The sequence below is a fragment of the Chenopodium album genome, chromosome 22 (assembly GCF_948465745.1).
Source record: "Chenopodium album chromosome 22, dcCheAlbu1.1, whole genome shotgun sequence".
Lineage (NCBI taxonomy): Eukaryota > Viridiplantae > Streptophyta > Magnoliopsida > Caryophyllales > Amaranthaceae > Chenopodium > Chenopodium album.
The window spans coordinates 4918892-4934498 of NC_137855.1; the positions used below are offsets into that span (position 1 = coordinate 4918892).

General features: G+C 35.2%; 3 protein-coding genes and 1 pseudogene across 4 annotated transcripts; 2 read left to right on the forward strand and 2 right to left on the reverse strand.

Annotated features, from left to right (window-relative positions):
- Positions 1–343: 343 nt before the first annotated feature.
- LOC145606266 (uncharacterized) lies at positions 344–4981 on the forward strand (annotated as a pseudogene). Its single transcript, XR_014105233.1, has 4 exons — positions 344–517; positions 2032–2777; positions 3482–3580; positions 4196–4981. The product of XR_014105233.1 is annotated as an uncharacterized LOC145606266 (transcript).
- Positions 4982–5689: 708 nt separating this feature from the next.
- On the forward strand, positions 5690–8498 carry LOC145605133 (RNA polymerase II transcriptional coactivator KIWI-like). Its single transcript, XM_081661157.1, has 4 exons — positions 5690–5947; positions 6046–6151; positions 8013–8035; positions 8147–8498. Exons 1-4 carry the CDS (start codon positions 5822–5824, stop codon positions 8204–8206), a joined length of 315 nt encoding a protein of 104 aa, XP_081517283.1. The 5' UTR covers positions 5690–5821; the 3' UTR covers positions 8207–8498.
- A 41-nt stretch (positions 8499–8539) lies between these two features.
- On the reverse strand, positions 8540–9553 carry LOC145605131 (small heat shock protein, chloroplastic-like). Its single transcript, XM_081661156.1, has 2 exons — positions 9216–9553; positions 8540–9047 (listed from the first exon to the last, which is right to left on the reverse strand). Exons 1-2 carry the CDS (start codon positions 9472–9474, stop codon positions 8740–8742), a joined length of 567 nt encoding a protein of 188 aa, XP_081517282.1. The 5' UTR covers positions 9475–9553; the 3' UTR covers positions 8540–8739.
- A 1882-nt stretch (positions 9554–11435) lies between these two features.
- Positions 11436–12674, reverse strand: LOC145606021 (small heat shock protein, chloroplastic-like). The gene is made up of 2 exons (XM_081662084.1): positions 12334–12674; positions 11436–11971 (listed from the first exon to the last, which is right to left on the reverse strand). Exons 1-2 carry the CDS (start codon positions 12572–12574, stop codon positions 11664–11666), a joined length of 549 nt encoding a protein of 182 aa, XP_081518210.1. The 5' UTR covers positions 12575–12674; the 3' UTR covers positions 11436–11663.
- Between the last annotated feature and the right edge of the window lie 2933 nt (positions 12675–15607).

Below are 15607 nucleotides of genomic sequence, written 5' to 3' on the forward strand. Positions count from 1 at the left end.
CGTAATTACTTGTATAAAAGACGTAATTTTACAAGAAATAGCCATTTTAATTAGTTAATACAAAAAGTTATGAACAGCTGATCTCGAGAACTGGTAATTTAAAAGAACAGACAGATGTCGATCTTTCAACAGGCAACATATTTCAATCTTTCAACAAGTGGAGTTCTACTACCAGACCCCTCCAAATTCAATGACTTTTCACTTTCAAACCTCAATATTTTCATTTTCTTGTAAAAAATTCACCCAAATTAATTCATGTCTGTTTTTCTGTACTTCATATGAATTTTACTGTGAATTCTGAAAAACCCAGAAAATATCGAGAGTATCTTTGATTTCCTCATTAATGGCTGCTGAAGAAGAGAAAACCAAGAGACAGAGATTTTACATTGAGCTTAAACATGGTGAAACAACCATTGTTTCTTGGAAGAAGTTACTCAGAAAAGCAAAGGAGAAGGATCAATGTGGACCCCACTTACCTTCTTCTTCAACTGCCCTTGAAACTTCCAGAAGTGTTATGGTATTTGTTCTGTTTCTGCAAATTTGCCTTACAATTTTTTTTTATGTTGATTGTGAGTTTACTTTATGTTTTAATCAATTTGATGTGAAATTAATAGTTGTCGTGTTATATACTTACATGGGTTGTTTGCATGCATTTGATTTGCGAGAATTTAAGTTAATTGGGATTATTGGAGTAATATAATGATCAATTTTGATTTAGGAATTGAAATTCTACTTAGGTTCAATTTTATTTGTTGTAATAGTAGTTCACATTACTCTATCAACGTGACAATTAATTCCGGACTTGTTGGACTGAGGGAGTAGTTTGTATATACTTTAAGCTACTAAGCAGACTTGTGGCATAGTATAGTAGAGTGCTAGTAGTTTAGTGATATTGGTCTATCAACGTGATAATTAATTCCGGACCTAGACACAGTTTGTACATCCTTTGTAGGCTTGTAGCAGTCTTATTGAGGCACAGCAGTAGCTAGCTGCAGTGCTGGTAGGTCCGCACCATACCAAAAACAAGGGTACTTATGTTGGGAATCCTAATATAAAGCATTGGTGCTCCATTGAAGCTGTATATCGTTATATCGTGAACTTGTGTTTTTCCATTGCAACTTTAGCTGCAATAATGTGGATGATTTGTGGTAACTGAGAATATTGTGCTGGCTATTCCCTCAATCTAAGATTTAGCGTTCTACTTAACCTGGATTGTCTATGTATCAAATCCCGTTTCACTAAACAGGTAACTGAATATCAAACCTGTGAGCTGTGACTGGTTCACGAACTTTTGCTACAAGTCTGCACATTGTAACGTATCTGTTGAGGCACCCGCACCAACCTTTGGAAGCCTGGCATATTGTGAAAATTTTGCATGTTATTGATCTACCTGATATGTTCAAGGGTACCCATGTGGATGCTATAGAGTTAATTTATTGCACTTAGGGGTTCTTATATGGGCATTAGTCATGTGGCATGAAGTTTTCTATCTTATGCAAGATTCAGTCATATTGGTAGGTAAAATGCAGGTGACTGGGGTCCATTTTAGAACGGCTTGCAGGGGTTTTCTTGTTCACTGCTTCTGATAAAGAAAATTCTATATATTTGCGCAAGAAACTATATTCCATTTGTTTGATGTATTTGGTCTTGAGACATATTTCTCTCTGGATTCAGGATGGGAAACATGATGGTGGCCTGTACAAGGATTCTATCATTAGGAATAGAAGCGCCAAACATATGTATGATACTTCTCCCTCTTCTCTGTTATGATTATATGACGGTGAATAGTTGATACTTTGCATTTTGAAAAAGCTGTTCTTAAAACTTGTTTACGAACAAAAAATCTTCTAAATTGATACCTTCATTTTATAATTTAAAAATAAATCCTTCTGCAATCTTTGTTTGAGATGGATTATAGTTGCGCTTACAATGTCATGTAGATGAGTGTCAAGTTTATTCTCTAGCCACAAGTAATCTTTGGGGACTATTTGACGGATTCTTTCTATTAAACTTTTCGTGGTCTTCTTTAAGATTTATATTCTGTTGAGACTGTTGGTGAACATCACCTACTTCATAGACCTTAGAATGTTTCTTCATGTCCTCAGAAATAAAGCCATATCATCAGATTGCATGCAGCCAAGAAAAGGCAGAGTGGCAGTGACAAAAATTGAATGTGAGAAGAATGACGGTCATTCATCAATTAAACATGCAGGATGGGAGAGCTTGAGTGCAAAGGCCACTTCCAAGTCCAGCAATCTGTTGGACGAGACCTTTAAACACTCTCACCTGCTGTGGTAAAAGATCATCAATCCAAAGATCTGCAAGCATTTAGAATGCATGCCCCTGTCTTGACCTATTCAAAGAAAGCTGCCAGATTTTGCAGTAAATCCAAATGTCCACCTCTGAATGCAGTTGATGATGATGCTTCTATGTTTCCGTTGAATAAAACACATAATGTCCTGCAAAAGACTCAAAAGATATCTTCTGAGAAAAAGAAAGTAGGAGTTGGAGGTAATTTGTCTGATGTTGTGCATCAGAACTTTGAGGGTAGATGTGTTCCTGTGAAAAATAGCCCTACATCTGGGATTTTGTTGCATGATAAAATATCTTCCAAAAGTTGGCATAATGACAAGAGTGGTGGAAGTTGGGGACTCATTGATGCTATCTCACCAGGCTACAAGTCTTCATTGAAAGATTCAACAAGTACCAAAGCATCTGAAAACTGTTACATCAATGACGTTATTTCACCGGGCTACAAGCCTTCATTAAATGATTCAGTGAGTACCAATGTGGCATCAAAGATTTTATTTCTTATGTTTATGAACTCAGTTTTTATTGCTCTATCTTTGTTTTTGGGAAGGAATCTTATATAAGGCAGCAGTCATTTGAATATCCCTATGAGGCTACGACTGTGTAGTTAGTATCATCTTTGTTATTTTCTGCTTCATGCATGTTGTGAATTTTTTCCCCCTTTGTAAATGACCACCTTAAAGATTTATGATGCTAATTCCTTTGAGTTGTGTATTCTGGTGTACAAAGTAAAAAGAAATGCATGAAGGTGTTCAGTGTTGGCACCCAAGTGAAACTGACGTGGTGTTAACTCTGTGGTATTTAAAAAATGTCAGAGCACCTGTTAAATGTTAAGTCATGTCTCATGTGAAGAGCCCTTCAGTGTCGGTGGCTTGCTACCAAATAAAAATCTTTCAGTACCAATTAATCTGAAATAGGAATTGATGTACATAACACCCAGAAACCAGAATAGCTTCCTGCATTTGAGAGCACATTTTTCAAATACCAATGCACTCTCTTTGGTGGCAGTGAAAAAAATTTGTAGAGAAATAGAAGGATGTTCTGTACAGAAGACCGGAAGTTAGAATTACTCTTTTTTTAAATTTACTTGTATATATATTTTGATGTGAAGCTCCAATTAAATGCATGTTGTCGTATTTTCACGGGATTTTAATGTTCCCTGCTTTATCAGCTTGTACGTTTATGGCCTGAAGGAGTAATGGATCACCATACTTTGACAGAAGCAATGAGCAGAGCAAAAAGTAGCAGAGCAATAGCTGATAAAAATCCGGTAAGATTCATGCTTCTTTGAGAGTTCTTTCTGGTCATATTTTAAGGTTCTTATACTTGGAGACTATGTATCCTTATTTTTGCAGAGGAAACAACACCCTGGGGGTATATAAGTTTGGGTTTTTAACATACTTGTTGGCCGTTGAGCGCAAGAAATAGCATGATACGGATTAGTAAATGTTGTAGACTTGTAATCGTGGAAGATTTTTGTGCTGTTTCTGATGGTATGATATTTAGTTCTTTGGTTAGTGAGTTCTAAATACTTGGAATATGCTGCACTTTGCCAATTTGCTATAGCCTATTAATACAAAGTATTTTCAAGAAAGTAACATGTTAAATTGTTGATGCATGATTACTTGTTAATTTTTAAATGCCAATACAATAACTAACAACTCCTACTCCTTAGGATGAATGCACACACAACCTTAAAAAGACACCTTAAAAAGCTGAGCTGCTGTCTTCTCGTTAATTTTAAACTCGTGTCATTATTTTGAGATTTTTAAAGTGGTTAGTTTGTGGGATTTGGCATCTGCTGATTTTCAATCCATCTATCTAGCTCATATAGTTGAAGGATAAGGTTGAACTGACTTGTGACTTGTTTATTTTCTTTGTTCAGGTTCGAAACATGGTGGATGATGTTTCAAGAAATTTCAGTCGAATTCCTTGCCAGAAGAGGAAAGTTACTGATTCGAGCAAACACAGTAATCCCATTCCTTATTGCCCCAGAAAGATAGCTCCTAAGAAGGCATTAATAGAGCAGCCTGACTTACAAAGCAAGAGTTCTTGTCCATTTCCAAAGAATGTGAAACTTACTTTCAAGCAGAAGCAGCATATCCCAGAGAAAACAAATATGAAAGTCAGATTCGTTTTGAAGCAAGAGCATGAAACTATCAATTCTAACGCGCAAGTCACCAAAGACGCATTGGATCACTCAAGAACTCCTGCTTCTCTTACGTGCAATCAACCATTTGATATGCACATCCTGTGAGTAATACACATAATTCTCAAATAATAGCTATCTTCGTAGTAATCATTTAGGCTAGTCATATCCCACAGGACAACACCATGCATAATTTAGATCGGAAATGTAAGTCTAGGGGGGAAGTTTAGACCCTTTTTTTTTTCTTCGAATTCACTAACGGCAGGTTTGTGATTCCCCCTCCCGACAGTTGTCCTGGCTGGGAAATTTTGGTGGTCTAGTAATCTTATGATTATGAGTCTTGTGACTCTTTTTAAGCTTTTATCTACTGTATTTTTTTTTTTTTGAAATGCAGAAACACAAGCACAAAAATAAGCTCAGGCTAGTAGACTACATTTGCAAAAATTGCTATTTGGGCCAGCCATCCTTCAAATGCTTGGTACTTTATGGTCTAAAGACAAATTATTTGGCTAAATGAGTACTTAGTCCAATATACTACTCCGTACTGAACTATTGATTATGACTTCATTAGTTCTTTGTTCCATCGTTCATTGACTTCATTTTCAACTATACTGTACTTTTTTTTACAGTTGTACTTGTATTGTTCTAAAGAGTTCTTATGAAGTGCTAGTACTGTACTTCACTTTTACTTACTGTTTTTATTACCACCTTCACAGATTCACCTATAGGTCGGATTATAGTACGTTTGGCTTCAAAAGATTATCGTACTAGTAGACCAGTACTTGTTATAATTTCTAAAAATCAGTTGCAAAACTGAATGCTCGGTACTTGATAAGTTTGTAATCATGCTAAGTAAGATTTAAGTTAGTATTTAAAGCTGAATTCAAGCAGTATTACTACAATAGTACAATGTCTACACAAGTACTTTTTTTTTTTTGAACGGGCGTCTACACAAGTGATTGTACATTTGTACTTCATTTTTTCAAGCTTATACTGAGTAAAATTTAAAATGAAAATAATACTTTCTTTGTTACATATTACTCGTAAGTCACAACAAAGAAGATTATTTGAGAAACATAAAATATTCCTTTATTGCGAGTAATATATATTGGAGGGACTGAGGGAGTATGATAATTTTACAAAATTAAAGGCGGCAAGAAAAAAAAGTGAAAAGCCGAAAATGTCATTTCTAAAACTTGTTTCAACTTCAAATTTGAAACTCCTCCCAAATTTCACCGCTCACATCTCCACTTTCTCTCTCCTCACACCATTTGTCCATTTTCCATCTTCTCCAAAACCGCTCCACTCTCTCTCCTCCACCACCACCACCTCAACCGTCGCAACTTCCATCACGCCGTCGAAATGTCGGGGAAATTTAAGCGAAAAGGCGACGACAACCACGCCTCCGACGCCGATTCCGACGGCAACGCTCCTCCTAAGAAGTCCGCTAAATCCAACGACGACGAAGATGGAATTGTTGTTTGCGAGGTAGTTTTTTTCAATCTCTTATGATTGAATTTGGAGTTGATTGTTTGTTTGGTTTGGTTTTTGATTGAATTTGAATGATTGGTGAACTTAAACCCTAGATTTCGAAGAATCGGAGGGTTTCTGTGAGGAGTTGGCAGGGGAAAGTTATGGTTGATATTCGTGAGTTCTATGTCAAGGATGGCAAGCAAATGCCTGGTCGTAAAGGTATTTTCGATTTTTTGCTAATTTTTTATTAATTTTTTGGAATCATTTTCGGTAATTTTGTTGAATTTTGAGTGTAAATTGTTAGTTGATTTTTTTTCTAGGGTTTATGTGTTGGTTGTTTGGCAAAATTGCAGAGAATTATAAGCTGGTGGAATTTTTTGGATTATTTTTGCTCATACTGGTTTTGAAGTACTGTTATTGCATGTCAGATTTTCTTCTTCGGTTAGGTTTTGCGCTTTCATTGATTTTAAGTAGTAAATTATGCTCTACTGTTGTTGCAATTGAGTTTTTAGTTGGTCAGGTTTTGCGAGGATGTGTTGATATGTTGAATAGAACTCTGGAATTCATGAATTTTCGACTTATAGGAAGTGCTTTAGTTATTTGCTTGATTCATAGGTGGATTTTTGGGCTGAGATTGGTATATTTTAGCATCGTGATGACTTAGGTTCTTGAAGGCAATCCCCTGTACTAAATAGAGAAAGGAGAAGTTATTACGTAGTTTTGTGGTGATTAATTATAGAATATTTAGCTTAGTAAAATCATTCGGTTTTCATGAGAGGAAAGGTGCAGCCAAATGCCTTATAATAGGATTTGCCTGTTATCAATGAACCTGGACTTTAAACTCGTATTATAATATGTTGTTTTGTGGATTGAGGTGAGGTGGACTAGGGAGGGATAATGGGTTGTGGAGCAAGCTGATGAAGGGACTAAAGACAAAGTCACAAGCTCATAATGTTATTGTAATAATTGCCGGTTTTATTGGTGGAATAGTTGCAAACTCTTCCCCTTTTTATGTTGGAAATTGGAATGTGATAGTAAGAACATGGTTCTATTGGATCCTTAGTTTCATTTATGGTTAGTGCCCTTAGTGGTTAGTGTTGAAGTGCTGTTGATGCAAGCTCCCCATGTCATTTTTGGTTGATCTCGAAAAAATTGGCCAATAGTTACCATTAATCTCTGCCTTTCCTCCCCCCCTCCTCTTAAAACTTTGTTTTTGATGATAGATGCTTGGACTGGTGTTCCCTTCCTTCCCGGAGGGGGAAATTTGTTTCAATTGAAGAGATTATAGTTGTTGTATACTCCGGAGTATTATAATCTGGGCTTGAGCCGCTTGACTGCATGAGCCAGGTCTTGTATATGGCATCACTTTTGTTGATGTCATGCTATCTAATGTTCTGTAAATAAAAAAGTTACAGAATACAGAATAATAATTTTTATTCAGTTTTAAAGCTTGCTTGTTTATAGTTGTATTGGCAATATGAGTTCTAGCACGCCGAGTTGTACTATCAACTTTGCAATTAATTTTAGACGTTGGGAGTAGTTTGCTACTTTGTTCAGACCTTATGTCTATATTACTTGAAATTTACATACAGTATGTCAATATTGGCTATCATCTGATTTGTCTACATTGCATCTAAAATCTACTTCCCATATCATACTTAGCACAATATGGTATTATACTATATTTTGCATACATTTTGTATGTTCAGTCATTTCCAGTGAAATATTGTATGGAATAGTATGTTTGTGAATGCACACAGCCACACATGCAGCACAACTAGTTCGAAGCACCAAGGAAAAAGAACTAATGGAGATTTGCTTCTCATATTCAATGAAATATAATATATTGTCTATTAATGTATGCCTCTTTGCCCTAAAATATTTGGCTGGATTCATAACTTTGCTTTGCAACCCCCGGGCCCCACCTAACGTTTGTATGCTTCTCATTTACTTTGCTTTACTATGCCTTGCGAAGGGTTATTGTCACATTTTTGTATGATGTTTTTCTGCTACATCTAATTAATCTTAGCAAAGCTGCAAGTTTTTTTTTTTACTGATTTGTAGTCGTTGTTCATTTCAGGTATCTCTCTTACAATGGATCAGGTATGTATCTTTGTAGTGTCACTAATCACTATTATCATTTCTGCTGTGTTTCATTGGCTGGGGCACATCTATTGGAGATACTGACCTTTGTTTTTTCATTGTATCCTGTAGTGGAAGGTGCTTCGTGAGCATGCTGAGGAAATTGATCAGGCTGTTACTGAAAATTCGTAGGGCTGGAGGGCTGGGCTTTGTTGATAAGTTGATGGATGCTGCTGGTTTTTGGGTTGTTACATTTTGCTGACTAGGACTGCGGCAATAGGTATTAGTGATATTTTCGGCTAGTATTCTGTATTTACGTAGGGTTATTGGATAACAAAATGTCGTAATCTGCATAGCTTAGACTTGAAAGAACAATGTTGTCTCATGACTGCAGGTTGTCCGCCTGTTTATGGATGCCTACAGACTATTTTGTTAAATTGGCAGTATGTGCGTATTATGCTTATTAACGGAACACATTCATGAAGCATGTCCTTAATACGGAGTAAACTCAATTGTAACAAAAAGTTTTTTCCACTTTTATAGAATCATATAACAATCATGTCGTCATACAACTTTAAACATACATAGAAAGCAGATTTAAAGTAGAGCTTCTTATTTACGTAGGACAATTTCGAAGAAAAGCTCTTAAAGCATACCCAGCTCGACTTGAGTGTTCAATGCTGTTCACAAGACATTCCACATGCAATGGCTCAGTGAGCTGAGCTTTAAATTGATCTAACTGGAATGTGGATAATTTTGTGCTCAAACTTCAGAATTTTGGGCACAGTTATGTAGAGAACACCATTCTTAAACACTGCGGTGATCTCTTCCTTCCAAGAGTTAAAAGGCAGATGAAGAGTGGTCTCCCTTGGACTGAATACCTTGTTTCCGAAAGCATCAATTCCGCCATCTCCCCTGATCACAAGCATGTTATCCACAACTTCCACTTTAATGTTCTCAGCTCCTAGTCCTGGCATGTCAAACCACATTCTTATCTCACTTTCATCCTCTGTTGTGTTCCAAGGAGTGCGCACTGAAAAAATAGATACATTTCGATAAATTCTGTCAATGTTTGTAAGTATTGACCACAAATTAAATTGATAAATCTGCTACAAATGGGAAAGGTGGTATATACGTAGTAGGAAACAATGAATATTCACACATGTTATTAGATAAGTTTTAGAAGGAATGGGAGATTTACCATAAGGGGAAGTTTCAAGTAGGGCAACCTTTTTGTGGAAGTGTTCAGGTGCCATTGGATCAATCCTCTTCGGACTACCCCCGGCCTGTTGGGCTCTTACCACCAAGGAAGACCTTGAAGAAGGGGTCTTCAATGACGATGTTGGGGACACCACAGAAGGTGAACCCAACCCAATTGGTATTGAGCTACGGACAGAGGCTGCCCTGTTGATTGACACTAGGGTTGAAGCAGAACATGCCGTCAACACGTTGCTTGCCATTGAGTATGCTCAAGTAGGGCTTACTAAGAACAATTACTTCACTTAATCAATGTAAATATCTTGAGTTTGTATGATTTGATTCACTCATTTGGATGTTATTTATAGGTATAGAGGAGCTTTAATTTGGGTCAAGTAGAATTCTTAATTTTTGTGTAGCAGTGTTTTTCACTTTTTGCATTAAGAAGCCTCAATTTGTTCCTAACATGTTGATGCTCTTTACTTCATTGAAAGCAAAGTAATTAAGATTCTCCCTACAAAATGAGGAGCATATATATACTAAGTATTACAAGTACCAATATTTATATACTTTAAGAGTTGTTTATACAATGTACATATCTTACAAGATTCAAGTTGTTTGTACTTGCATGTTATTATATTTGAAAGAAAAATGATGAAGATATGCCCTATTAACTTTAATTCTTGCTTTGTTAAGGATACGATTTGTTCATATTATGTTTGATGGTGCTAGATTTTAGATTACCTCTTTTTGGTGACTAGGGCTATTTACAAAATTTCGGCTAACATTCACTTTGATTGTATGATCCAAAAAATTATAGCACCATAGATGTAAATTTTCGTTGTAATACTATATATGGCTAATTAACTATACATACTACTACTACTCCATATGACTTGGATTCTAGCTCTATAATTTATAATTATCTTCTTTTAGGTACAAATGTGAGTAAGGATTTGTTTATAATGAAAGATGAAATACAAAATTTTCAGCTAGTTCTTTTTAAGTGGATTGTTTCTCCTACTATCAATTGGTATTAGATAAAACCTTAGCTATGTTATGATCTTTATATGCTATTTAATTTGCCAAGATCGAGTTTATTATTCAAAGCCAGTGAAGGCTATAGTTTAATTTGCTCTTTAATGACCTTTCTTTTAGCATTTTATGTCCTTGGATTTTTTTGTCATGCTTACCATGTGTATCTATGAAGCAATTTGCTATGGTGATTATACAGCTTCTCCACGTAGTGTTACATTCAAAGCCGTTAAGATATTGATCCTTTTTAGATTGATAGTACTACTACATAAGATTTCCATTTTTAGTTCTAGATTAGATGAGTTGTGGATTAGTTTTGAGAGAAGATTTTTCTAACTTTTTTTAACAAAAGAAAAAGGATTTTTCTAACTTCTCATATATCTTTAATTTCTAAAAAAAAAAAGTCAATTTTAAACCAAACAACCACAAAGCATAATTTTTATTTTATGCTATATATATAATTTGTCAGAAGCTACAAGTTTATAATTGTGAAACACAAAATAACATATTAAATTATAATCCAATATTAATTTCCATTATTAATCCTTACTATAATTAATTTTTAATAAAATATATTTTTTCCAATTTTTTTTTTTTTTTTTTTTTTTTTTTTTTTAGTCATATACATGTACTGATATTATAAGATAGAGAAAATAGGTCTTCAAAAGGGTTATATTACTAATATAATCGAGCATGTTAATACAACTTGGTCATTTTCTCTATGACTCTAGTTTGAGATCCATAAGTAAGATGGACATTTGCTCAATTAACTCACAACAAAAATAATATACTTTAAAACAATTTATGATTTTAATTAATGTCTTTGTTTGGGTTGTACAGTGTGTAGTGTAGGAAGACAAGTGTCTATGGTTTGGCTTCTTATGTATGTGTTGAATGATTGAATATAATGTCCATGACCTATATTTTTTTTTTTGACACGGTCCATGACCTATATTTATAGGTGTAGATGGAGCTTGAAAGAAATGGCCGGAATGTCCATCATTCTTGTATCCATAATGTTCTAGAAAATTCACGAAACATGTACCATATTCTATTGCTTCCAATGTATAATTCTCTAGGACATTCAAGTATGTTATAATTCTAGAGAAATCTTAAGCAAGTAATGATCTTGCTTGATCATACCGGAAGCTTCTAGAATAAGCACAAAACTCCACCAAAATAACGGGCTTATAAAATTTGGGCCATACCCAATGGTCTTATTATATTAGAATACTTAAATAAGTCATACAAAGTACAACTTTAAACGTTGAAAGGAAATTACATACTTAGAGAGCTTCTCTATTACATAGCATCTCAAAGAAAAGCTCTTAAAACACACTCATAATATGAAGTATATAATGATTCAGTCTCCCATACTATATATAGAAGACACTAAAGTAGATCTCTATTAAGAGATTTAAACAGATCTAACAGGAACATGGATGATTTTATGCTCGAATTTGGTGATCTTAGGCACAGTTATGTAGAGAACACCGTTCTTAAACACGGCCGTGATCTCTTCCTTCCAAGAGTTAAGGGGGAGTTGAACCCTACTATCGTAAGGACTAAATATCTTGTTTCCAAATGCATCAACTCCACCATCTCCCTTGATTACAAGCAAGTCGTCGACAACGTTCACATCGATGTTTTCAGCTGCAAGTCCTGGCATGTCGAACCACATCCTAATCTCATGATCATCCTCGTTCGTGTTCCAGGGAGTGCGCACTGCAAATCAACAAGTATTATTAATACGTAGTATATGACATTTCTACGTTATGGTATATTTATACTCCGTAATAAGCAATTCAGCAATAAGTGGGGTCAATTGAACCTTGTTTCTATTAATTGAAAATGCTCTATCACTAATATTAAATAGACTTGACAAGACTGACACATATTTCATATCTCAAATCATATTACCCTAACCCTAATCATGACATGTACAATGTATTGATGTTACAAGGCATAAAAGATTATGTATGTATGTATGTATGTTTTACCCAAAACTAGTAAAAATGCAAAGAACCTTTTTTTGGTAAGTAAGAAAAATACATATAAAAGGCAATTGTAAGGAGTGGATTACTTACCATAAGGAGAAGTTTCAAGGAGGGCAACCTTTTTGTGGAATTGGTCAGCTGCTATGGGATCCAATTTCTTAGGACTTCCTCCTTGTTGGGCTCTCACCACCATCGAAGCGGTCTTCGACGATGGTGCTAGGGACACCATGGAACGTTGGCCGAACCCAGCAAGGGCTGGGCTACGGCCGGAGACCGTGTGGGTTGACACCATAGTGGCAGAAGCAGAACATGTCAATGTGTTGCTTGCCATAATTGAAGATAAACAAATAAAACTTAATTACTAAAACAATTAAAGCACTAAAACAATAATATAATGCAATAAAATCAAATAAATATTGCAAGTTGTATGTTTTGTTCAATCATTGGGAGGTTATTTATAGCTATAAGTGGAGTTAATTTTACGTACTTTGCTAAGTGTTAGTCTTTTTTGTAGGAGAAGCTTCTAATCATAACATTGATATATATTCTCTTTACTCAAATCAATCAAGCAAAGTAATGCGGCTTCTCCTAGCAAAAAGATGCAGACGTGTAAATATTAGTACGTAAAATGTTTATATATTTATATTTTTATTGCTTTATAACTATTTTCAATGTTTATATATTTATATTTTTATTGCTTTATAACTATTTACAATGTTCATATATTTACTTTTCAAAGAGTTAAGTACGTGATTTGCGTTAATAGGGGAAAAACGTTGAGTAAATAAAGAGAATGGAATTTCTACTATTTGATTTCTCCTCCCCTCCCAATTTGAGACCTTAATACCTTTTGTTTTCATTATTGATTGTTAGAATATTTCTTGAATTAGCTAGTAATCAAGCCCCTACCAAAGGACTATGTAAGCTACGATATACTATATATAGTTCCAAGGTTGTATGATTGAAGGTGTTAAATTTTTAAAGAATATGAAATGGGTCTAACAACCTGAATAAGAAGGATGAGAGTTTGGTCCACGAACAAGGTTTTTATGAGCTGAGGTTCGTTCTATACTAAAATCAATTGGCAATAGTAGCCTAGTAGGAGTAATTTCTCTACCTTATAAAGTGGAATCACCTCTCTTTTTTCTCCAATTTAGAATACTCATCACAAGTGGGCTACAATGAGTTTTAAGTTTAACAAAAGGAGTATGTATAATCAAGGAGTAAGAGGTTGGTGCATAATTGCTTATGCGCTTCATTTATTGTTGAAATTTTCTAATTATTCAATCCTACTTTCAATATAGTTATTTTAACATGATAATTTATTTTGAAATGGATTGGATCGGAGTAAAAACACATAGGTGTGAATGTGTGATGTAGTAGTAAATAAGAACTACTTCGTATATACTATTCGTGTAAGACATTGAGGCAATTGGACAAACAAATACGTAGTAAAACGTGGTCGTCATTATAGTATATAAGTATATAAGAACTACTCATATACTATTCGTGTAACACGTTGAGGCAATTAGACAAACAAATACGTACGGGTAGTAAAGAACGGTCGTCATTCATTACTTGATGCATGCAGTGCTTTTTCAGTTCCATTAATTCGTACTCTTTAAAATTGTGATCGAAGATCATTTGTACATGCTAGATTTCACGTGCCATGATAAGGAATGGATGGTCATGGTTGCAACATGAACGTACATTTGCGTCGCTATTCAAGTAGTATAAATAGTCCTACATACTTAGTTTATAATCAACCAAATATATCTCTTTTAATTGCCTCTCATCTCTTCTTGCCAAGCATGGCCATGCATATCCAGCTACAGTTACATGCAATTTTCTTGGTAAACTTCTCTTACTCATCCACGGTTTTATGAGTCTTTTTATCTACATTTACTTAACAAAAATAATAATCTTAGCCAATTTCACTTGTGTAATTCATTATACATACTAATTATTAAGTTATGTACATATATATATATATATATGATCTGAACTTATTTAATTTAATCCCCTTGTCAGCTTGTTTTTCTAGCATATTGCGCGTCTAGTTATGAACAAGAGGACTATTGGAAAACGAAGCTACCAAAGGTACCAATGCCGGAAATTGTCAAGGATGATCTACTTCACTCTAATGGTAATTCTCTCTTATAAATAGCTTATACGAAATAATTTAATAATCTAATTTGTAGCTAGATAATAGAACAGAAATAGTAATTGTTTGTTTGACTTACTTGATAGGTAAAGAGAAGGCTGCAAGTACCATTTGTTGGAAGTTCTTGATATAAAACAAGAGTGTTGGGAAAAATAAGAGAGAGAGAGAGAAAAATAAATGAAAGGGGAAAAGTCCCACATTGATTGGGGAGGAAGGTTTTTCCTTGTTTTTATAATGTAGTGCTTTAGCACTACTCAGTTGAGTGAGTTGGAGGTGTGTGTTACTCCACACACACACACGCGCGCGCGCGCGCGCCGAGCCGGGTCGGGTCGGGCTCGGGCCTCGGGACTTGGGACTTGGGGAATGCGATGCGCGGGCGTGGGTCTTTGTTATCTTTTTGGAGAAATTTTATTTCCTGTTTCTGACTGTTGTGGGAATTAATCAGCCATTAATCCCTTGATTTTAGCTGATTAATTCACTCCCTTGTTTCTTGCCTCGTTTGTTGACTGACTAGATTAATCTGGTCATTTTCTTGGCCAGATTCTTCCCACCTTTCATGCTTTCCGTTTTTCCTCTTCACCCTATAAATATTCGGTGGTTTTCTTAGCCAAAATACACAACACAATCAGTCTTCTCTCTTCTCTAAACTTATCTAAACACATGTTCTTTCTGTTCTGTTTTCTGGGCAAGTATTCTGAGTTCCAGTTGGGTTTGTGAGTGCACATAAACTCCGGCGCCGTGCTTATCCTGGAGGGCGACCGCAATTGTCTACTGCACCGGGAGGTAGCGCGGAATCGTCTTTTAGGTCAGTGGTTCTCCACGACGCGGCTATTGTCAGTTTGGTTCACGCATCAAGAGATAAGTTATTTCTGTTTTATTGCTTATTAGTGTAACAATCTAAAAGACGATTATGGCTTCCAAATTCCTTGTTCCTGATATGTCTAAACTAGAACCTCTTGATGGAAAGAATTATAAACGTTGGGCTGTTAGGATGCATTTTTATTTGGAGCAGATTGATGTTGCATATGTTCTTGATGATATTGTTCAACCTGTTGATAAAGATGATTTGTCTGAATCTGAGATTAAGTTTTCTAAGGATGATAGAACTTGTAAGGGCATGTTGTTGCATTATATGTCGAATAGTCTGTTGGATATTTATATGGGTTTTTATCATGCTAAGGATATTTGGGATGCTTTAGA